This window comes from Synchiropus splendidus, chromosome 16, assembly GCF_027744825.2.
Source record: "Synchiropus splendidus isolate RoL2022-P1 chromosome 16, RoL_Sspl_1.0, whole genome shotgun sequence".
In the NCBI taxonomy this organism is placed as follows: domain Eukaryota; kingdom Metazoa; phylum Chordata; class Actinopteri; order Syngnathiformes; family Callionymidae; genus Synchiropus; species Synchiropus splendidus.
The window spans coordinates 15,563,158-15,578,681 of NC_071349.1; the positions used below are offsets into that span (position 1 = coordinate 15,563,158).

Genomic DNA, 15,524 nt, shown 5'->3' on the forward strand with positions numbered 1-15,524 from the left:
TCATAACACACACGGTAATGAGACAAAAAGAAGAAACATGAACCGAGCGAAAAGACGGGATAAAAACACAATACACTAATCATTGATAACACAACATGTCTGGACTTGCTTCAGGCTGGTTGCTACACAAACAGACGCAGATTCATAAATAAATAAAACACTAAACATTGTATGTAGATAATACATTTGGGTATATATATATGTATGTATATATGTATAATATAGGTATCAAATATGAAGTGAATATCAAGAGATTGAACACAACAATATGAGAAAAACAAGGAGAATAAAACAGAATTTTGTAGGAAGATTGACACGTATTGGGATGATAAAGCAGGTCTGCTGTCATCACGTGGGGTTAAATCAATTGAATCGGACTTGTGTGTGAATGCAGGTCCTCTGGTCCACGTGAATGGGCCACTTGCCCAGCAGGTCTTCTACTATCTCCTCATGGAGGGCGGCTGCCCGTGGAGGTGCTGCTGGAACCCGGCTCGTCCGGTCCGACCAGCATGGGCCTCATTCCTGCGTCAATGAGAGGCTTGTAGGAACCGAGCCCGCAACAAACGGATATAAGGAGCCGGGGCGAGCCAGAGAAGCAGTGAGACGGCAGGCGGCGGCAGCAGCGGCAGCAGCAGCAGACACCAGGAGCAGAGCGACTCTAAGGTGAGGACTCGCAGGTCAGGAGCCAAGGCTTCCCTCGCTGGTCCCCAGCTGGAGCACAAGACGGATTTAAAGCAGCGCCGACCAGAACGTGGTTTGGCTGATGAAGTGGTTCTCGACAGTTCAACAGTTCTTTAACAAAATTGTGAAATGTTTAGGACCACTTGACCAGTCAGACAAATGCTGCCGACGTGGGAGACCCGTTCCATCCATGCTAACTGTTTCAGATGCTAACTCTTCAATTAAAAGCTGCTAAACAAAGAAAAGATGTTCGGTGTTTTGTGGGTTTTGTGTTCGTCCACAGCCGTCGGCTCAGGATTACACCGCCGGGATTTAATCTTCGGAACCAGAAAAACAAATCCCGGTTATGTTTCGCAATGTGCTGATTCTGATGCGCTAGCACGCGGCGATTCCGGCCACTCAATTTTGCGACTTTTCACTCCTCAGCGCCACCTGTGGCAGCAGGCCTCGTGGCGTTCATCCGCACATTTTGATCTGCTCTGAACACAGAACCGGACGACCCCCCTCTCCTCTCCCTCCGTCTCCTCCCCCTCAGCGGCTACTTTATATGACATAAATCATTCATGGAAGCATGGCTCCCATTCTTCTCCCTCTCTTCCTCTGGTCCGAGCTGCTCCTCCGCGTGTCTTTCATCTCCTGCCAGCCTCAAATCTATCAATATTTGCTAAACGCCGCTCACAAAAGTGCCGCGGAGCTGAGGAGGGGCCGACCCGGACTCTAATGAGACTCCCTGCACGCGGGCGGCAGGTGCAGCCATCAGCTCTCCAGGGGTTCCTCCTCGGAATTTCATCAGCAGCCGAGGGGCAGGATCCCCGACCCTCCCACCAGGACCTCCTGACCAGCCCGACATCATGCTTTCCAACACTGCGGTGAATGCAATGACGCTAATCTTGCTTCTGTTTAGCTTCAACATGGCGACCTCTGACCCCACCTGTGCCTCCGTGTAATAAACTGAATGACGATAAACACTAGAATTTCCGACACGTTACATGAACACATCAGAGATGAAGGTCCTACGATTCAACCACCACTTCTTTCAGAAAATCCCTGAATATTTATGTTTTCATTGGTGTCTCTATATTCAAAAATATATTTACATTTGCTCTACACTCTATATGTATTTTTCAATATCCTTTCGTGCTAATCTTTGTTATTCTGCCGACTCGGCTGTCTGCCGTCAGCCCCATCCTCGCCACAGTCCGTCAGTGATGAGCTTCCTGACGATTAATTGAATATTGATCAGTGCTGATGAGACGGTGCTGGTTATTAAAGAGAAATGGATCGTGTCGGGGCTGAAACACTGTGGTGAGAGCTTGAATTTCAGTGTGGGATTTCATCGTCTCACCGCCTTCAATATCTATTGTCAGAACAGTCGATAGACAGTGGTCCTTTGGCGCTTTAGTGTTTCTCCCAGCTGTTCCACCAGGGGGCGCCAGACAAAAAAAAGCGTATTTTCGGGATTTGTTTCCAGCGGGGTTTCCGCTACTTATCTGCATCACGGGGGCAGCACTCTTGTTAACGGAGAACCACGGTCTTAAACGACCAGAATGCTGGGGATGCAACTCTTTTCTAAAACAGCCTCAAATTGATTGAAAGTGTGTGAAACTTAAAAAATAACTGTTTTATTTGATAATATACTAAGTTACACATTTCAATTGTATAAATCAGGAAAATTAAAATGGTTTTCTAGAGAGATGTCAAAAACACCGGCCGGTGACGTCATGACGAGGGCGCAAAGACGCGCCAGCGAATCAGTGGTGAGAGCAGGTCATCGGCGGCGGGTGAGGAGGGGGTGAGAGGAGGAGGAGGAGGAGAGGAAGGTGGGGGACCGGAGCGGAGCGGGGAGCATCAGATGCGCAAGGTGCTGCCTCCGAGTCAGAGCCGGAGCAGGATGCGTCAGGAAGTGTGGACCTAACTAACTGGATGTCCGCGGGTCAGCCGCCGCAGGAGGAGCGCAGCTTCTGGGGACATGAACTGACGCGCCGAGCCACGCGCCTGGACTGGAATAGCGACCTGCTCCCTGGATCCACATGGCTTTACCCAACTCACCGGGCTCGCCCGATCCCGGAGTCATCGACTTGGGGACTATTTTGGTGGACTCGGACATCATCTTTGGATTCACCAGCCACCTGCTGAAGCGGAAAACTAAGGTACGAGTCATATGATGACCCAAACCAACCTCTGGAAAGTGTTCGAGTCGGGTCACGTGGCGTTAAATTAGAGTTCTCGGTTCATATATATATATATATATATATATATATATATATATATATATATATATATATATATATATATATATATATATATATATATATATATATATATATAGTCAGCTTCTGTTTACTGTATTAACAATAAAGAAATTCGAATCGAATCGAAAAAAAAAATGTTTTCAAAACCGACCAAAAATGATTAAAACTAGCTTCTCATCACCACAACCAGGGTTTTGACCATATGATTAAAAGCTATTTCATTAAAATATCTGCATTTAAATGAGAGGAAATATTGAGTTTTTTTCGAACACATTGTAAGAAAGCGCAACAAAACATTCCGTTCTTTTCAGCAAGTTATCCATGTGGAAAAAGTTTCGTGGTGTTCTTTGAGTTAAGTTGATTTTAAATGCAGGTTTGGAATTTAAAATAAATGTGATGGAAATGGTTCATTTTGAATCGTGTTTCATTTCTGACTTCAGATAATCGATAAAAGACCACCCTGATTTCAGCCAAAACAAGACAAAAGACTGTTATTCTTCGTCTCTTCCGAAGGTGGAGCGGGGCCACTGGGCTCTGGCTGCTGTCGCTTACATCAGCTGCATGAAATATTAAAAGTTGACTAATGAAATATTTAACCTGGGCGCCCCCCGCCACTGCATCAGCGACGTGGTGTTGTTGCGCGTCTGAGCCAGATGATGGCGCCAGAGCTACACTGAAAACAGCCGCTCAGCCCGTGATGCCTTGGAACACTCGCATCACTCGACCCCTGGTGAAACTGTGCCACCATCCCGACAACGCTTCATTGGCCAGAATCCCAACTCGCGCTCCTGAAATGTGGCCCTCAGTTCTCACCATTCAGGTCCTGAAGGGGGCGCCATTTTAAGCACCAGTGTGACACACTTGGGAGACTGAGCCCTTCAGCAACTGGATCGTCTCAGGATTTGAGTCCTTCCGAGTCAATCTCTTGAGTGACTCAAGTCACTCATATTCAAAAATAATTACATTATTGAGATCACAAACCCCAAGCATCTGTTCTTCCAAGTGAATCGTTGAAGTGACTCGAGCCACACAGATCATTCAGTCTGTCAATAATATTCAGAAACATTTCTTATTAATGCAGTTGAGTTACAGTGAATCAAAACAACTTAAATAGCCACTCAAGAGACCCGTTCAGATGTGTGGTACTCACAAGTCATGAGTCACAAAGACTCGTACTGAGTCAGTAGCAGGAACAGATGATCTGTTTTAAATTTGCACCAAATGATTCATGTCATATACAGTATAATTTTATATTTCTGTGATTAGCGTATCACATTGCTCCAAACACTGACTCAGATACTCCATTATTCATTTAAGGACTCATTTTAAAATGCCTTAAAAATAACATAATATCAGCTCCAACTATGACTGAGTCTCAGCAATAGGCAAACGACTATGATTCTATGAGCCACAAATTAAATAGCAGTGTCTTTCAGCTATTTCATTGGTGTGTTCACTATTATGACGCCAAAAAAAAAAGACTTGGGATTCACTTAACACTTCGACGAATCTGATGGATTCAGGTGCCTCAGAAAGTGACTCCAGCTCGCTTCCAGGATTCATTCCAAGAGCAAGTTCGTTCCCCTGCAGCACCACCAACAAAAAAATAAAAAACAACAAATGTGTTTTTTATTTTTTTAAATCCTCCCTAAAGCTCATCAAAGCTCCAAGATATCCAAGTGTGTTTACGTTCCTGCTTCAGAAGGAATCGTTGGCGTGGAACCAAAGGTCATGGAGCCAGGAGCGTCAGAGATAAAAATGTATACCGTGAGCAAAGCTTAGTCTTCTGGCTCAGCTCTGTTCTTCAGCACTGCACGTGTTGGGCCCCTGCAACTTACAGGATCCGCAACAACTTTACTGTTTTACTGCGCAAACGTCCCACCAACGTGATCTTTAACAGTCACTGGTTTTAACCGCGCGCCGACCCTCGAGCTTCCCCTCTCTCTCCCCGCCTCCCGAACCCAGGACTCAACTGCGTGTAAACTTGAATGGAGAGCGCAGTTGCTCCCGGCAACTCTGGTAGATGACGGTTAGCTCAGGTCCTCCCCCCTCCACCCCTCGCTCCCTCATGGCGCTGTATTCGTGAAACTTTCCTGGAGCTCTCCAGTCCGACATGGAGGCTCGCGCGCGGCTGGATGATGGGGGAGCCGTCACGCGCCGACTGTTCACTGTAGGTAGCTTGAGCCATGTCGCTCCGGACGGGTGCGACACTTGACAGGCGGTGGAGTTGTTGTCAACTCTTCGAATGTTGTGGTGGTTTCAGGTGGAGGGGTGTCCGAGCGGCGAGTCCCCGGCCGCCCCCAGGAAGAGACTCTTCTCATCGGAGGAGGCGCGGTGCAGCAGCCGGCCAGCACCCGAGGGAGCCGGGTCGGTGTCGCTCACCGAGTCGCCGGAGAAGAGCACGAGTCCCTGTCAGCGGTGTCAGAAGAAGGTGTCCGAGTTAAGGTCTGTGGCTTTTTCTGCGGTGGACCAGGACGCCCCAAAGGTACGTTTCAAACTTTTAATGCTTGTATAATAACAATGTTTATTATAAAGTCACGACGTCATGGTATCAAAGATAAGGCTTGGGGGCCAAACCTGGTCCGCCAAGTCATTTAATGTGGCCTGCAGGAGCTTGAAAAGATTGGGTCAATATTAAACAGTCATTTAAACGGCGCCACTACATGTTGTGATGTCACATGACGATTTAAACTCAGAGCGAAGGGAATGCGATGAAGTTAGAGTCGTGTTTGTATGTCAGAAGTTGATGGTAGAGATGGACAACTCATGTGTTTTGTCACTGAGATCTCAATATCACATTGGGTTCACCTCATATTCCCAGCTGAGGCAGTGCCAGTTATAGACCGAAAAGTGTGAATGTTGTAAGCAACGATAGAGTGAGGAAAGTCATCATAAACATAATCCTAACCTTGTTCCAACAGTTATAATCCATTTTTGTATTATAGGATTCATTAGTTTTCAGTCTCACAGTACTTTAGCTGCAACAACTGTAGCATTAAATCGATCATATTCATGAAGCTCTATTGGTCCGTCTGAAGAAACACAGGATGAGAATAAAATGATATATAGCATTTTCCATATAGTCCATATAGTATGTTTGATACGGAGCACTTGCCGGCGGGTCATTCAGTGTAGCGCTTGACCGCCTCCTTTGGGTCTCATCAGTGTTCGTGCTATGGTGTCACTTCTGCAACTTCTTAAGCAACACCGATGGTTGAAAGCACACTATGAGAAAAAGGTTGTGCGAAGAAGAGTAACTTCAGAGTGGATGTTAAAAACAGCCCAAGACTTTGAAAGTGCTCTATTGTTTTAGCAAACAATGCTTATCTCTTTATTTTGCTGTTGGGGGTCGGAGGAGGGGGGCGCAGGGGGTGTGGAGACTGCGGAAGAAGCCGAGTCCCAGTCGACCTTTGAATTGAAAGTCTTCCTGTATGACTGCTCGCACAATTCCCACCACTGTTAAATATAGTCCGGTGCTGTTGCGGGGGGCTTTGTCGTCCAGCGATAGGGTCCGATTAGATTACGTCTCCTCCGACCCTGATGCTCTGATGGGGGCAGGTAGACTGGAACAAGGGGTCAGTGTGTGTGGTCTGATCTCTGTTGGTGGTTCTGAATGGCCTATACTGGTATCAGGTGACCCTCAGACTCATCACTTGCTGGGGGGACCCCTTCTCTCAAAGCTAGCTTAGGTTTCGGGGGGCGATGAGGTAGAGCTGAGCCCCCGACTCCATCCTTCCACGCTGGAGTCGGGGGTCAGTGGACGACTCGTGACTTCTGATTTGTTGTGTCTGTGTTGTCATGGGAAGAAAAAAGGAGAGCGATTTAGGAGGCACTTCCCTCCTTCTCCGTCCCACTGCTGTCCTGGTCTGGTGTCAAGGAAGTCCCCAGACGCTCCACCTCCCTTTCTCTGCCCAACTCCAGACGCATTGTTTGGGTACAGTAGTAGTGTTTGTAAACACAACAGTCCCATGCTGTACGTGTTTACACACACACACACACACACACACACACACACACACACACACACACACACACACACACACACACACACACACACACACAACTTGTATCTTTGTGAGGACAATTCATTGAGCCTCTCACCCTAAACCTAACCATCCAAAACAAATGGCTAACCTTAACCAAGACTTAGACCCAATTGAAATGTTTTACTCCTCTAATCGAGGCTTGTGGGGACCTACTGAGCGAAATACCCTCACAAGTAAGCGTGTTTCCAAGAATTGGTCCTCACAAGTATCGCAAAACCAGGTACAGACACACAAAACAGTTGGTACAAGTGTACGCTGTCACTGACCTTCACTTCTTGTCGAACACAACAAGCCTATCAAGACATTGACTTCCCTGTAACACTAGACTCTTCCGGCGAACTGAAAACGCTCTGGCCGTCTTTGTCCAGGTGGAAGAGATGCTTCACATTCTCTGTGCTTCGGCTAACGCCGCCAAATGAAAGTGAATCCTGAGCCGCCCAACGTCTCATAAAAAAGTGAAGCCCGTGTCAGAGGGAACAATAGCAGGTCTGGACGATGGAGATTCTGTGACCTGGCCCCCGGACAGGCGCTGTGGCCCGTCACTCACAGCTTGGACAGAAGCTGTTACTCGACACCGCGCTAAATGCTGCGCCGTAATTGTGCCCTCTGAACTGTGACAGAGATGATGTGAAGGGGGAAGAGAGGACGACGTTAACGTGTCACGATAAAAGTGACAAGCTCAGACTCTTTTTAAAAAAAATGAGTTTTCAACTCAGAATGCAGATTTCAGACAACATGGTTTGATGTTTAGAAGGATCAGTTCTGCAGATGTGAACGGCATCTAGTCAATTGTTTAAGTACTTGAAAGGCTTATGTCATGACAAATGAGAGTAATGTGTTTACGCTCTCAATGAGCCATCATCGCCTGATCTATTTAAATGACTTGATAGTTTCCAAAAAACGCGATGAGACTTGTGCATCTAAACTGAGATTCTTGCTTCCAAATGGGTTTAATGTCTAAAGAACTCATGGAAGGGAGTAGCAACATGTATTGACATGACAATAACCATTTTTCAGCTTGATTTTTCCAAATCCGATCTCTTTAAAAACCCAGCCATATGCTCTCCAATGACACATTTACTTGCACAGTGTTTACTGCTGTAGTGGTCTCACTCTAACTCTGAACTCCATGTTCAAGTTCAAGTCCAGAATTGTATCAGCCAAATGGCAGATTGCTTGGACATGTTTCAGGATCTCTGGTAAGATGTGGACTGGAGTCTGGATTGGTCGGGTCAGTGTCAAACGTCTTAAATGATCCAGGCTCAGGCTCTTATTGACCCCCATAAGTTTAGAAAATTCTACTCCAAGTGTTTCTCTCTGCTTTCTATATGAAATTCAAATCCAGTTTTAACCTTTGAGTTGGAACTGTAAACTCCCCCCCCCGATACTTGTCAAGAGCTCAAACCGCCAGTTAGAATAATTTGTATTCAACTTGGAGTTCAGAGTTTGGGGTACAATAATCACCTAGAGAGTCAAAATGCTAATTGGCGTCTGCCTGTGCCGGTGCGGCGGGGTTTGATACGCCGCTGTAAAGGTTGCGGGTCAACGATGCCGTGCTAAACCCTCATAAATAGTGTGAATATAAACTGCCTGCTGATTAGCTGGACTCGGCGGGTTTTCAAACGTAGACGGAGGGAAGCTAAAGGGGGTCAGTTTCACTCCGACACCTTTGTGATGAACTTTAGAGCGGCTGATAGAGAAACGCGGGGATGGCAGATAAGCGAGTCGCAGCGGAGATGTAATGAAGCCGCGGATCCACCTGCGGCTAATCGCGGACACCTCGCCGCGCTGACAGATATGCACGATGTGTCGGGGCCTATTATGACCAGGGAGCTGGGGTGTGACTGCCAATGTGACGGCGGGAATTAATTCCCTTTTTGTCGGCGTTCTCTCCTCCCTATTGAATTCATAAATGACGGAACCCGTAACTCACACAAGCGTCTCATTTGGATTCAGGTTTGTCCTGGCTTTGTTCCTCGCCTGACCCTTGATCCAATTAAAGTTGTTGGTGAAAAGCACAAATCCGATTCTCCTGCAGCTGTGAAGGAAATGAATCAGCATTGAGTCGGTGAACTCCGGCGTGGCCACGAGCTGATTGAACAACGGCGGCGCCTTCGTGGAGAATAAACACTTCTGACGCATCACCTCCAGGGTTTTAGCTGTAATTACTTTTGCGCCATTTCTGGTTTGGCTAATTTAGCTGGTTTACTAGGGCCAGCAAATGTTAAACTAACAAGGGGAGGAGGAAGAGTCAGGAACGTGTTTAAGTATTTGAGGACGGAGAAGAAGGGGAGTGAAGAAGAGAGTGAAGGCAGGGTGGCTGCCCGAGTGAGATCAAGGCTTTATAGAAGAGGTGTAGAGGACAATTAAGTAGCGTTGTCACGACGCTAAAATTTCAAAAGATATCGATTCCCAGGATGGTATTTAATTCTGGGATGGAAATTGTATTTTCACTTCATATAAATGCAACATAAATAACCATATAGTCAAGGCAGTTGAAGTTGGAGGACCCCTGCTGGCCAGAGTAGGAATGTAATCTATTGAATAAAATGTGACATGGCTTTAAAAAAATGAAAGAAAAGTAAGAAAATTTGATTAAAAAAAAAAATTGGACAGTCTAGGCCTCTTTGCTTTGCCTGCTGCCCCCACCACCTGAGCTCACATAAGAGCATAGTTCTACTACTTCTTTTGACTGTCTTTTATTTGTGTTTTTATGAACCCAAACACTTGCCCCTGAGCTCACGTTGCTCTGAATAATCATACAAACTGATTCAACTTTGGTCGCCTGGGGCTAAGACCCAGATAAAGGAACAGCAGTTGTGAGATGTTCCGTTGAAAGACGATTTCTACTTCGATCGGTTTCATTATTGAGGAGAACCAGCGCAGCTCCTCCCCAGGGGCTTCCACCTATCTCTCCTTTGCTGAGAGAGCAGGCGGAGTCGAGGGCTCCTCCTTCATCCTGCATTTCAAAGCGTCTCGGCGGACACCTTTCGCCTTGACTCGAGGAGCGCGAAGGCCGCATCTCTGTCGCATCTACTTCAATTTACATCTTTAATTCTGTCGCCACATCCTGCCACTGTGAGGGTGCAGAGTCGGGTGCAGGAGGAGGGCGGGTGGTGGAGCGCATCACCTTTCATCAGGGGGAGAGCTGACGGATCAGTGCCGAGCGTGCAAGGAATTCTGGAGTAGCCTGCGTTCTGTACCACTGATCCACACACACACCTGACACCGCAGACTTCACTGGACCCCTCTGGCCATCTGGCTGCTCCTGATGTCGCAGTGAAGCCTTCAGAAAGGAGTCCAGATGTTCCCACAGCTAGCTGTCACGTTTTATCCCCGGCACTTTGGACCTCTTCAGTTTAACCTGCTGCCTTTAGCTCACTGTAAAAGTCATCCTTTCAATCTTAGTTTAGCTTCTACTGTACTAAAGTGTGTGAGTAAACACCCCCCCCCCCCTGTTGTGTATCCTCTGGTTCCACCCCATGGCTTATTCTGAGCTCCCATTCTGACTTTACTTCACAAGGTCCAGTTACACTCGCTCTCTATTTATTTCCCCCCGGCGAGGTGAAACAAACAACGCTTTGACAGAATTCTCTGAATTGCTTTCTGACGTTTTGACAGCCTCGCCGGTGTGTGTGACGGGCGCTCGCCATCACGCACAATAGCCGCGCTTTAAAAGGCCTCGCTGCTGTTTAGTGAGGGATCATGTGCAACAATGAGCCAGACTGGTCTCTGCCGCGGTGGCTGAAAGGCGGCCCCCGCCGAGCGACAAAAGAACAGTTGTCAACATGCAGAGTGTTAAATCATATTGACTTTTTATGTGTGTGGTTGAGGGTGTAATAATAACGCTTGTATTGGTGGCCACATGAGTGGGCTAGCGCACGAGTGTGGCTGTTAAACTTCTTCCACGGTTATTTTAAGACCCTCAGCGTGTGCGCTAGTAGCTACCGCTCGTATCATGGTACACTGGTTTAATTTTAGTTTCTGATATTTGGAGACTTTATTTATCGCACTCGATTGGTCAGTCAATTGAGCGCTGATATTGGGGGATGTCTGGCGCTGTTGACAGCAGTGTGTTGCCTACTCAAAACAGACTACAGTGAGAAAACAAGTTTAAGTCATGTTATCTCGCTAAAAGTGGCTAGCCACCGCTAATGGGTGGTTAGAAAACAAACAACTGTCATTGAGAAGCTAAACGCAGTAAGCAGGAGACTACAGTTAGAAAAGAAGTTTGAATCATGCTAGCTAGCTAAAAGTGCCTAGTCGTGGCTAATGGGTAATAAAAAAAAACAACCAACTGTTATTGAGCCACAGGCTAAACGCAGCTAGCGGCGGACAATAGTTATAAAACGAGTTTGAGTCGTGCTTGCTAACTGAAGGTGGCTAGATGCGGCTAATGGCTATTCACACAACAGCCGACTGTTATTGAGCTGCAAGCTACACTCAGCTAGCAGGGGACTATAGTTAGAAAACGAGTTTGAGTCGTGCTTGCTAGCTGTAGGTGGCTAGATGCGGCTAATGGCTATTCACATAACAGCCGACTGTTATTGAGGTGCAAGCTACACTCAGCTAGCGGGGGACTATAGTTAGAAAACGAGTTTGAGTCGTGCTTGCTAGCTGAAGGTGGCTAGATGCGTCTAATGGCTATTCACACAACAGCCGACTGTTATTGAGGTGCAAGCTACACTCAGCTAGCGGGGGACTATAGTTAGAAAACGAGTTTGAGTCATGCTGACGGGTAATAACTGGGTAATAACTACAGTTGCGTGCTAGAATGGAGATGGACAGGCTGATCGGAGCAGGCTCACTGAACCACTGCCAGTTGAGGTGGCTCGGGCGTCTTGTCGACTTATGATGGATTGGTCCACGTGTTTATGGCGCATTAAATCAAGTGTTTGAAGAATGTGGAGATGAAACTTGGACCGAGGTTCTGGGCGACAACTTGTGCGACTGTTTGTCATAATGAAGTGTGATGTTCACAACACCAAGTCAGTCATTCCGTTTGATTCACTCCGGCTCAGAGAAAAAGCGGTCCAGATAAATTTCCACTCCGGCGCCGGCCCAGAGCTAATCTCTCGCCGTCTCCGTAAAACCCGCCCGATCGACAGCGAGTCTTGTGGTAGCAGACAAATCACTCGGCTTATGGCAGTGCGTTGAAAGGGAACGCCAGCGCTGTGTGTTCTTGCCAAGATGGATATGTAGACAAGGCTGTCGGGCGTGGCTCCCCGGCTCACTGCAAACACCGGATCAGCGGCGTGCAAACTTAGACTTGACTCTGGATTGTTTGCTTCTGTCAGATGTAAACTGAGCTTCTCCATCTGTCGGGGAAGCTGCCAGATTTGTATCCAAACACATTCTACGCCGAGAGACTCTTAGAAACATATGCGCTGGTCACATTATAAAACCTTTGTCCGTATGTTGTGTTCTAGATGTGAAGTGTGGCCAGATATGATGTGCCTCCACTGGCAAAATGATTAATTTACACCTCATGAAAAGAGATGGAAATGGTTTCCCAGATCTTGGATGAGTAAACTTGACTTCATAAAATCCATCCAATGTCTTATAACCATTTCTGGTCCAGTCCTCTTTTCTCCATGACGGAAAACTGTGAGTTAAATGTATGGTTTTGATGTAAAGACTGTCAATCACATGACTCTTAGGAGTCTCAGCAAGTCTTGACTCCAAGATCAACTCAGACATACTCCTTATTCTGACCCTAAAATCCCTCTGCGACTCCGTCTAGAACAGATGTCCTGCTCAGTTTGATCCTCTGAAGTGGGTTAGTCGAAATGCCGCTCTGCGGTGTTCATTTCATGCTCGAGCGTCCAGGATGAGCGTCGCCTTGATGATGACTGAACGGCGCGGACGACAGGAAAGAGCCGTCATCCATCTCCCGAAGCGTAACTGCCGCCGATGTATGATTGCATCATTACAGGCGTCGTTGTCATCATTCCATCTCAGCGACTGTCAGCCGGCGACGGAGGCGGACTTTATTAGCGAGGTGGAGCCCACGGTCGAGTCCCGGCTTCAGAAAATTACGATCTTTCATTCCCAAACCTTGACATCCATCCGCGCTCCAGCGCCAGATGCGCTTGCTTGCTGACATTTAAAAAGGCTCCCAAATTGAAATGTGTTTCACAAAGTAGCTATTTTCTCTGCTCGGCCGCGGAGAACAGTCCGACGAAAAGGTCAGCGGCATGGATCCTCTCATTGGATTTCTGTGTCTTTCAGTTTGCTCTTGCGAGCTGGACATGTCCAGACGCACAAGAATTCAAATCTGTCCATCAACCCTTGTGGCTTGTCTGACTGTTCAAAGTTGTTCAAAGTGATGACTCTTCACTCTCAGCTATGTTGCGCCGGAGTGATAACAGCGTCACACACCACTGCTAGCTTCCTTCACGCTGTTAAAGATGTTTGACTGCCTCGCCGTGGTGTTTGTCACAATTACCTGCCACCACTTTCCCCGTCCTCATAAAGACTCTCTCTTCTCTCCAGATCTCCCTCCTGGTCCTAAACTTTAATCGCTCCCTTCTGACCAGAGAGAACCTTCCTGCGTCCGCGCACCAATTAGAATATTTGTCCTTCATGCTCTCCCCTCTTGTTATGGCCACTCTTTTACTGAAGCTTTTATCTCTTTACATGTAGCAGGCGCCTGCACTTAAACTTTTGCGTTTATGAGCCCCAGATCGCCTCGCGGTGCTTAGCGGTTTTGTAGCGCAAGATCACTTCATTCATCGTTTCAGAGCCCTGGAGTCCGGCTGAACGCTAGCAGTTATGGACAGTATGGCGGAATTGACAGCTGCTGTTGCTATGATGTTAGCTATGTGCTGTGTGGAACATGAATTTTGCAATAACATAAGATTTATGACACTTAAGTTTCGCTCTGGAAATGCAGTTGCTGTTGTTTACCGTCGTAAATATCCGCATCAAACAACAACCACGGCTGGAATGTCTTTGAACAAGTCTGAGCGGCCGGGAAATGTTCCGTTTCCTCAGATGCCCGCTGGAGAGGAGGGAAGCTCCGGCTGTGCACACCTGCGCACGCCTTCCCGGCGCGCTCAGATTTTCTGTCACGCCAGAACTAGACCACGGGTCATCGTCAGTCCAGTGCGAGTCCAGACAGCCTGCAGGGTGTGACGGTGGTATGTGGTCAGACTTGAGAGAGCTGTGTGAGTTTTACAGGACATGTCTTCAAAGCGCTTATGTCCGTGGAGGTCACGTGACAGATCGCTGACCTTTAAATTACTCCTGTAAAAGAGGAATGTTTACACAGCATATTGAGACACAGAGTGAAGAATATTCTGGGTATTTCTGAATAAACGTGCCATAAATGTAACAACGTAAAGGTATATTTATAAGAGGATGAAACAGGTGGGTTGGCCCCCAACCTATGCTATGCTTTCCACCATCATAGAGTCTGCTCCGGGACGATGATCTCTGTTGCCATATCAGATAAATATTCACCAAATTTGCTTGAGGACTTTGACAGCTACTCCCTTCCACTGCAACAACACAGAGTATCTTGGCGGCATGCTGCCTTCACTGACTTCTGGAGGCCTGTCATCTGCGAGAGTCAACAGCCTTTGCTGTCATGATAGCTCCTGAGTAATGTTGGAAATGTGTAAAGCAGTTTTCTGACAGCATTTTTCCTCTCTTACCTCTGTGGCTTGTGATCTCCATCACCTCAACTCAGGTGAGGCTATTCCTTTTCCGCCGCCTCCACACAGTCCTTCTTCCTCCTGCCCGTGTTCGGTCGACCTCCCTTCCTCCTTCCGCTGACTCCTTTCTGTAAAAGCTCAGAAAGCGGGGCACACTTGAACCCGCGCGGTCACCACAGACCACATTTGAACTGTATTTGACCTCGTCTGAGTCACGGTCCTCTCAGTGTGGAGGTGTTAAGAAAGTGTTTCTGGAGCGGGTTGTAAAAGCCGCAGCAGCCATTGAGGGTGCAGAGAACAATGCTTGATTAGCTCATAAACAGGGGAATCAGAGAAGGAGTCCTCTCTCTTTCAAAGCCGCTCTAATGGCCCCGTTGCTCGGCTTGTTGTGTCTCACCGCGGTGCGCTTCCTGACAACATAAAAGTCTCCCCAACCAAAAAAAAAGAAGAAAAAGTCTCGGACTAATCCACACCTCCCTCGGCCTTCAAAGCGACCCCCGCCCTTCCTCTCTCTCGCTGTGTTGAGATATTGACGGCCTCACCTCGGCGCTGCGCGGTGGGATCCCCGCGGCGACCGTAGCGGCTTTCATCTCCACTCTTTCACCGCTGCGCCCGTGACTTTGGTGGTCTGTTTTTTATTTGCTGCTGTCTTCTTTTGTGTGACGTGGTGCCGGCACTGCTGGGAGGAAGTCAGCAGGTTGTGTTGGAGGTATTTCAAACCTGGTGCGTGTGTCTGTGGGCACTTTAACCTGAGAACACTGCAATATAAAAAGAGTCTCACAGCTTCAGCTCCTCTTTTGTCTTGGTGTTGTGACGGCTTGGTGTTTATAGTCGGTGGCAAAACAGCAAAAAAAAAAGTGTAACCGTAATACTACCATCAGGAATCA

At 47.4% G+C, this 15,524-nt stretch overlaps 1 protein-coding gene across 3 annotated transcripts in view; it reads left to right on the forward strand.

The window, feature by feature from the left end:
- Positions 1-2,655: 2,655 nt before the first annotated feature.
- The window catches only part of kif26ab (kinesin family member 26Ab), a 68,160-nt gene continuing 55,291 nt past the window's right edge, over positions 2,656-15,524 (forward strand). For 2 of the 3 annotated variants that reach the window (XM_053844708.1, XM_053844709.1), the window contains exons 1-2: positions 2,656-2,831; positions 5,197-5,418. In XM_053844708.1, the coding sequence (XP_053700683.1) occupies positions 2,712-2,831; positions 5,197-5,418 (342 nt within the window). In that variant the 5' untranslated portion in view covers positions 2,656-2,711. Of the gene's footprint in view, positions 2,832-4,922; positions 5,104-5,196; positions 5,419-15,524 lie in introns of those variants that run through there. The other variant, XM_053844710.1, reaches the window with a different exon arrangement.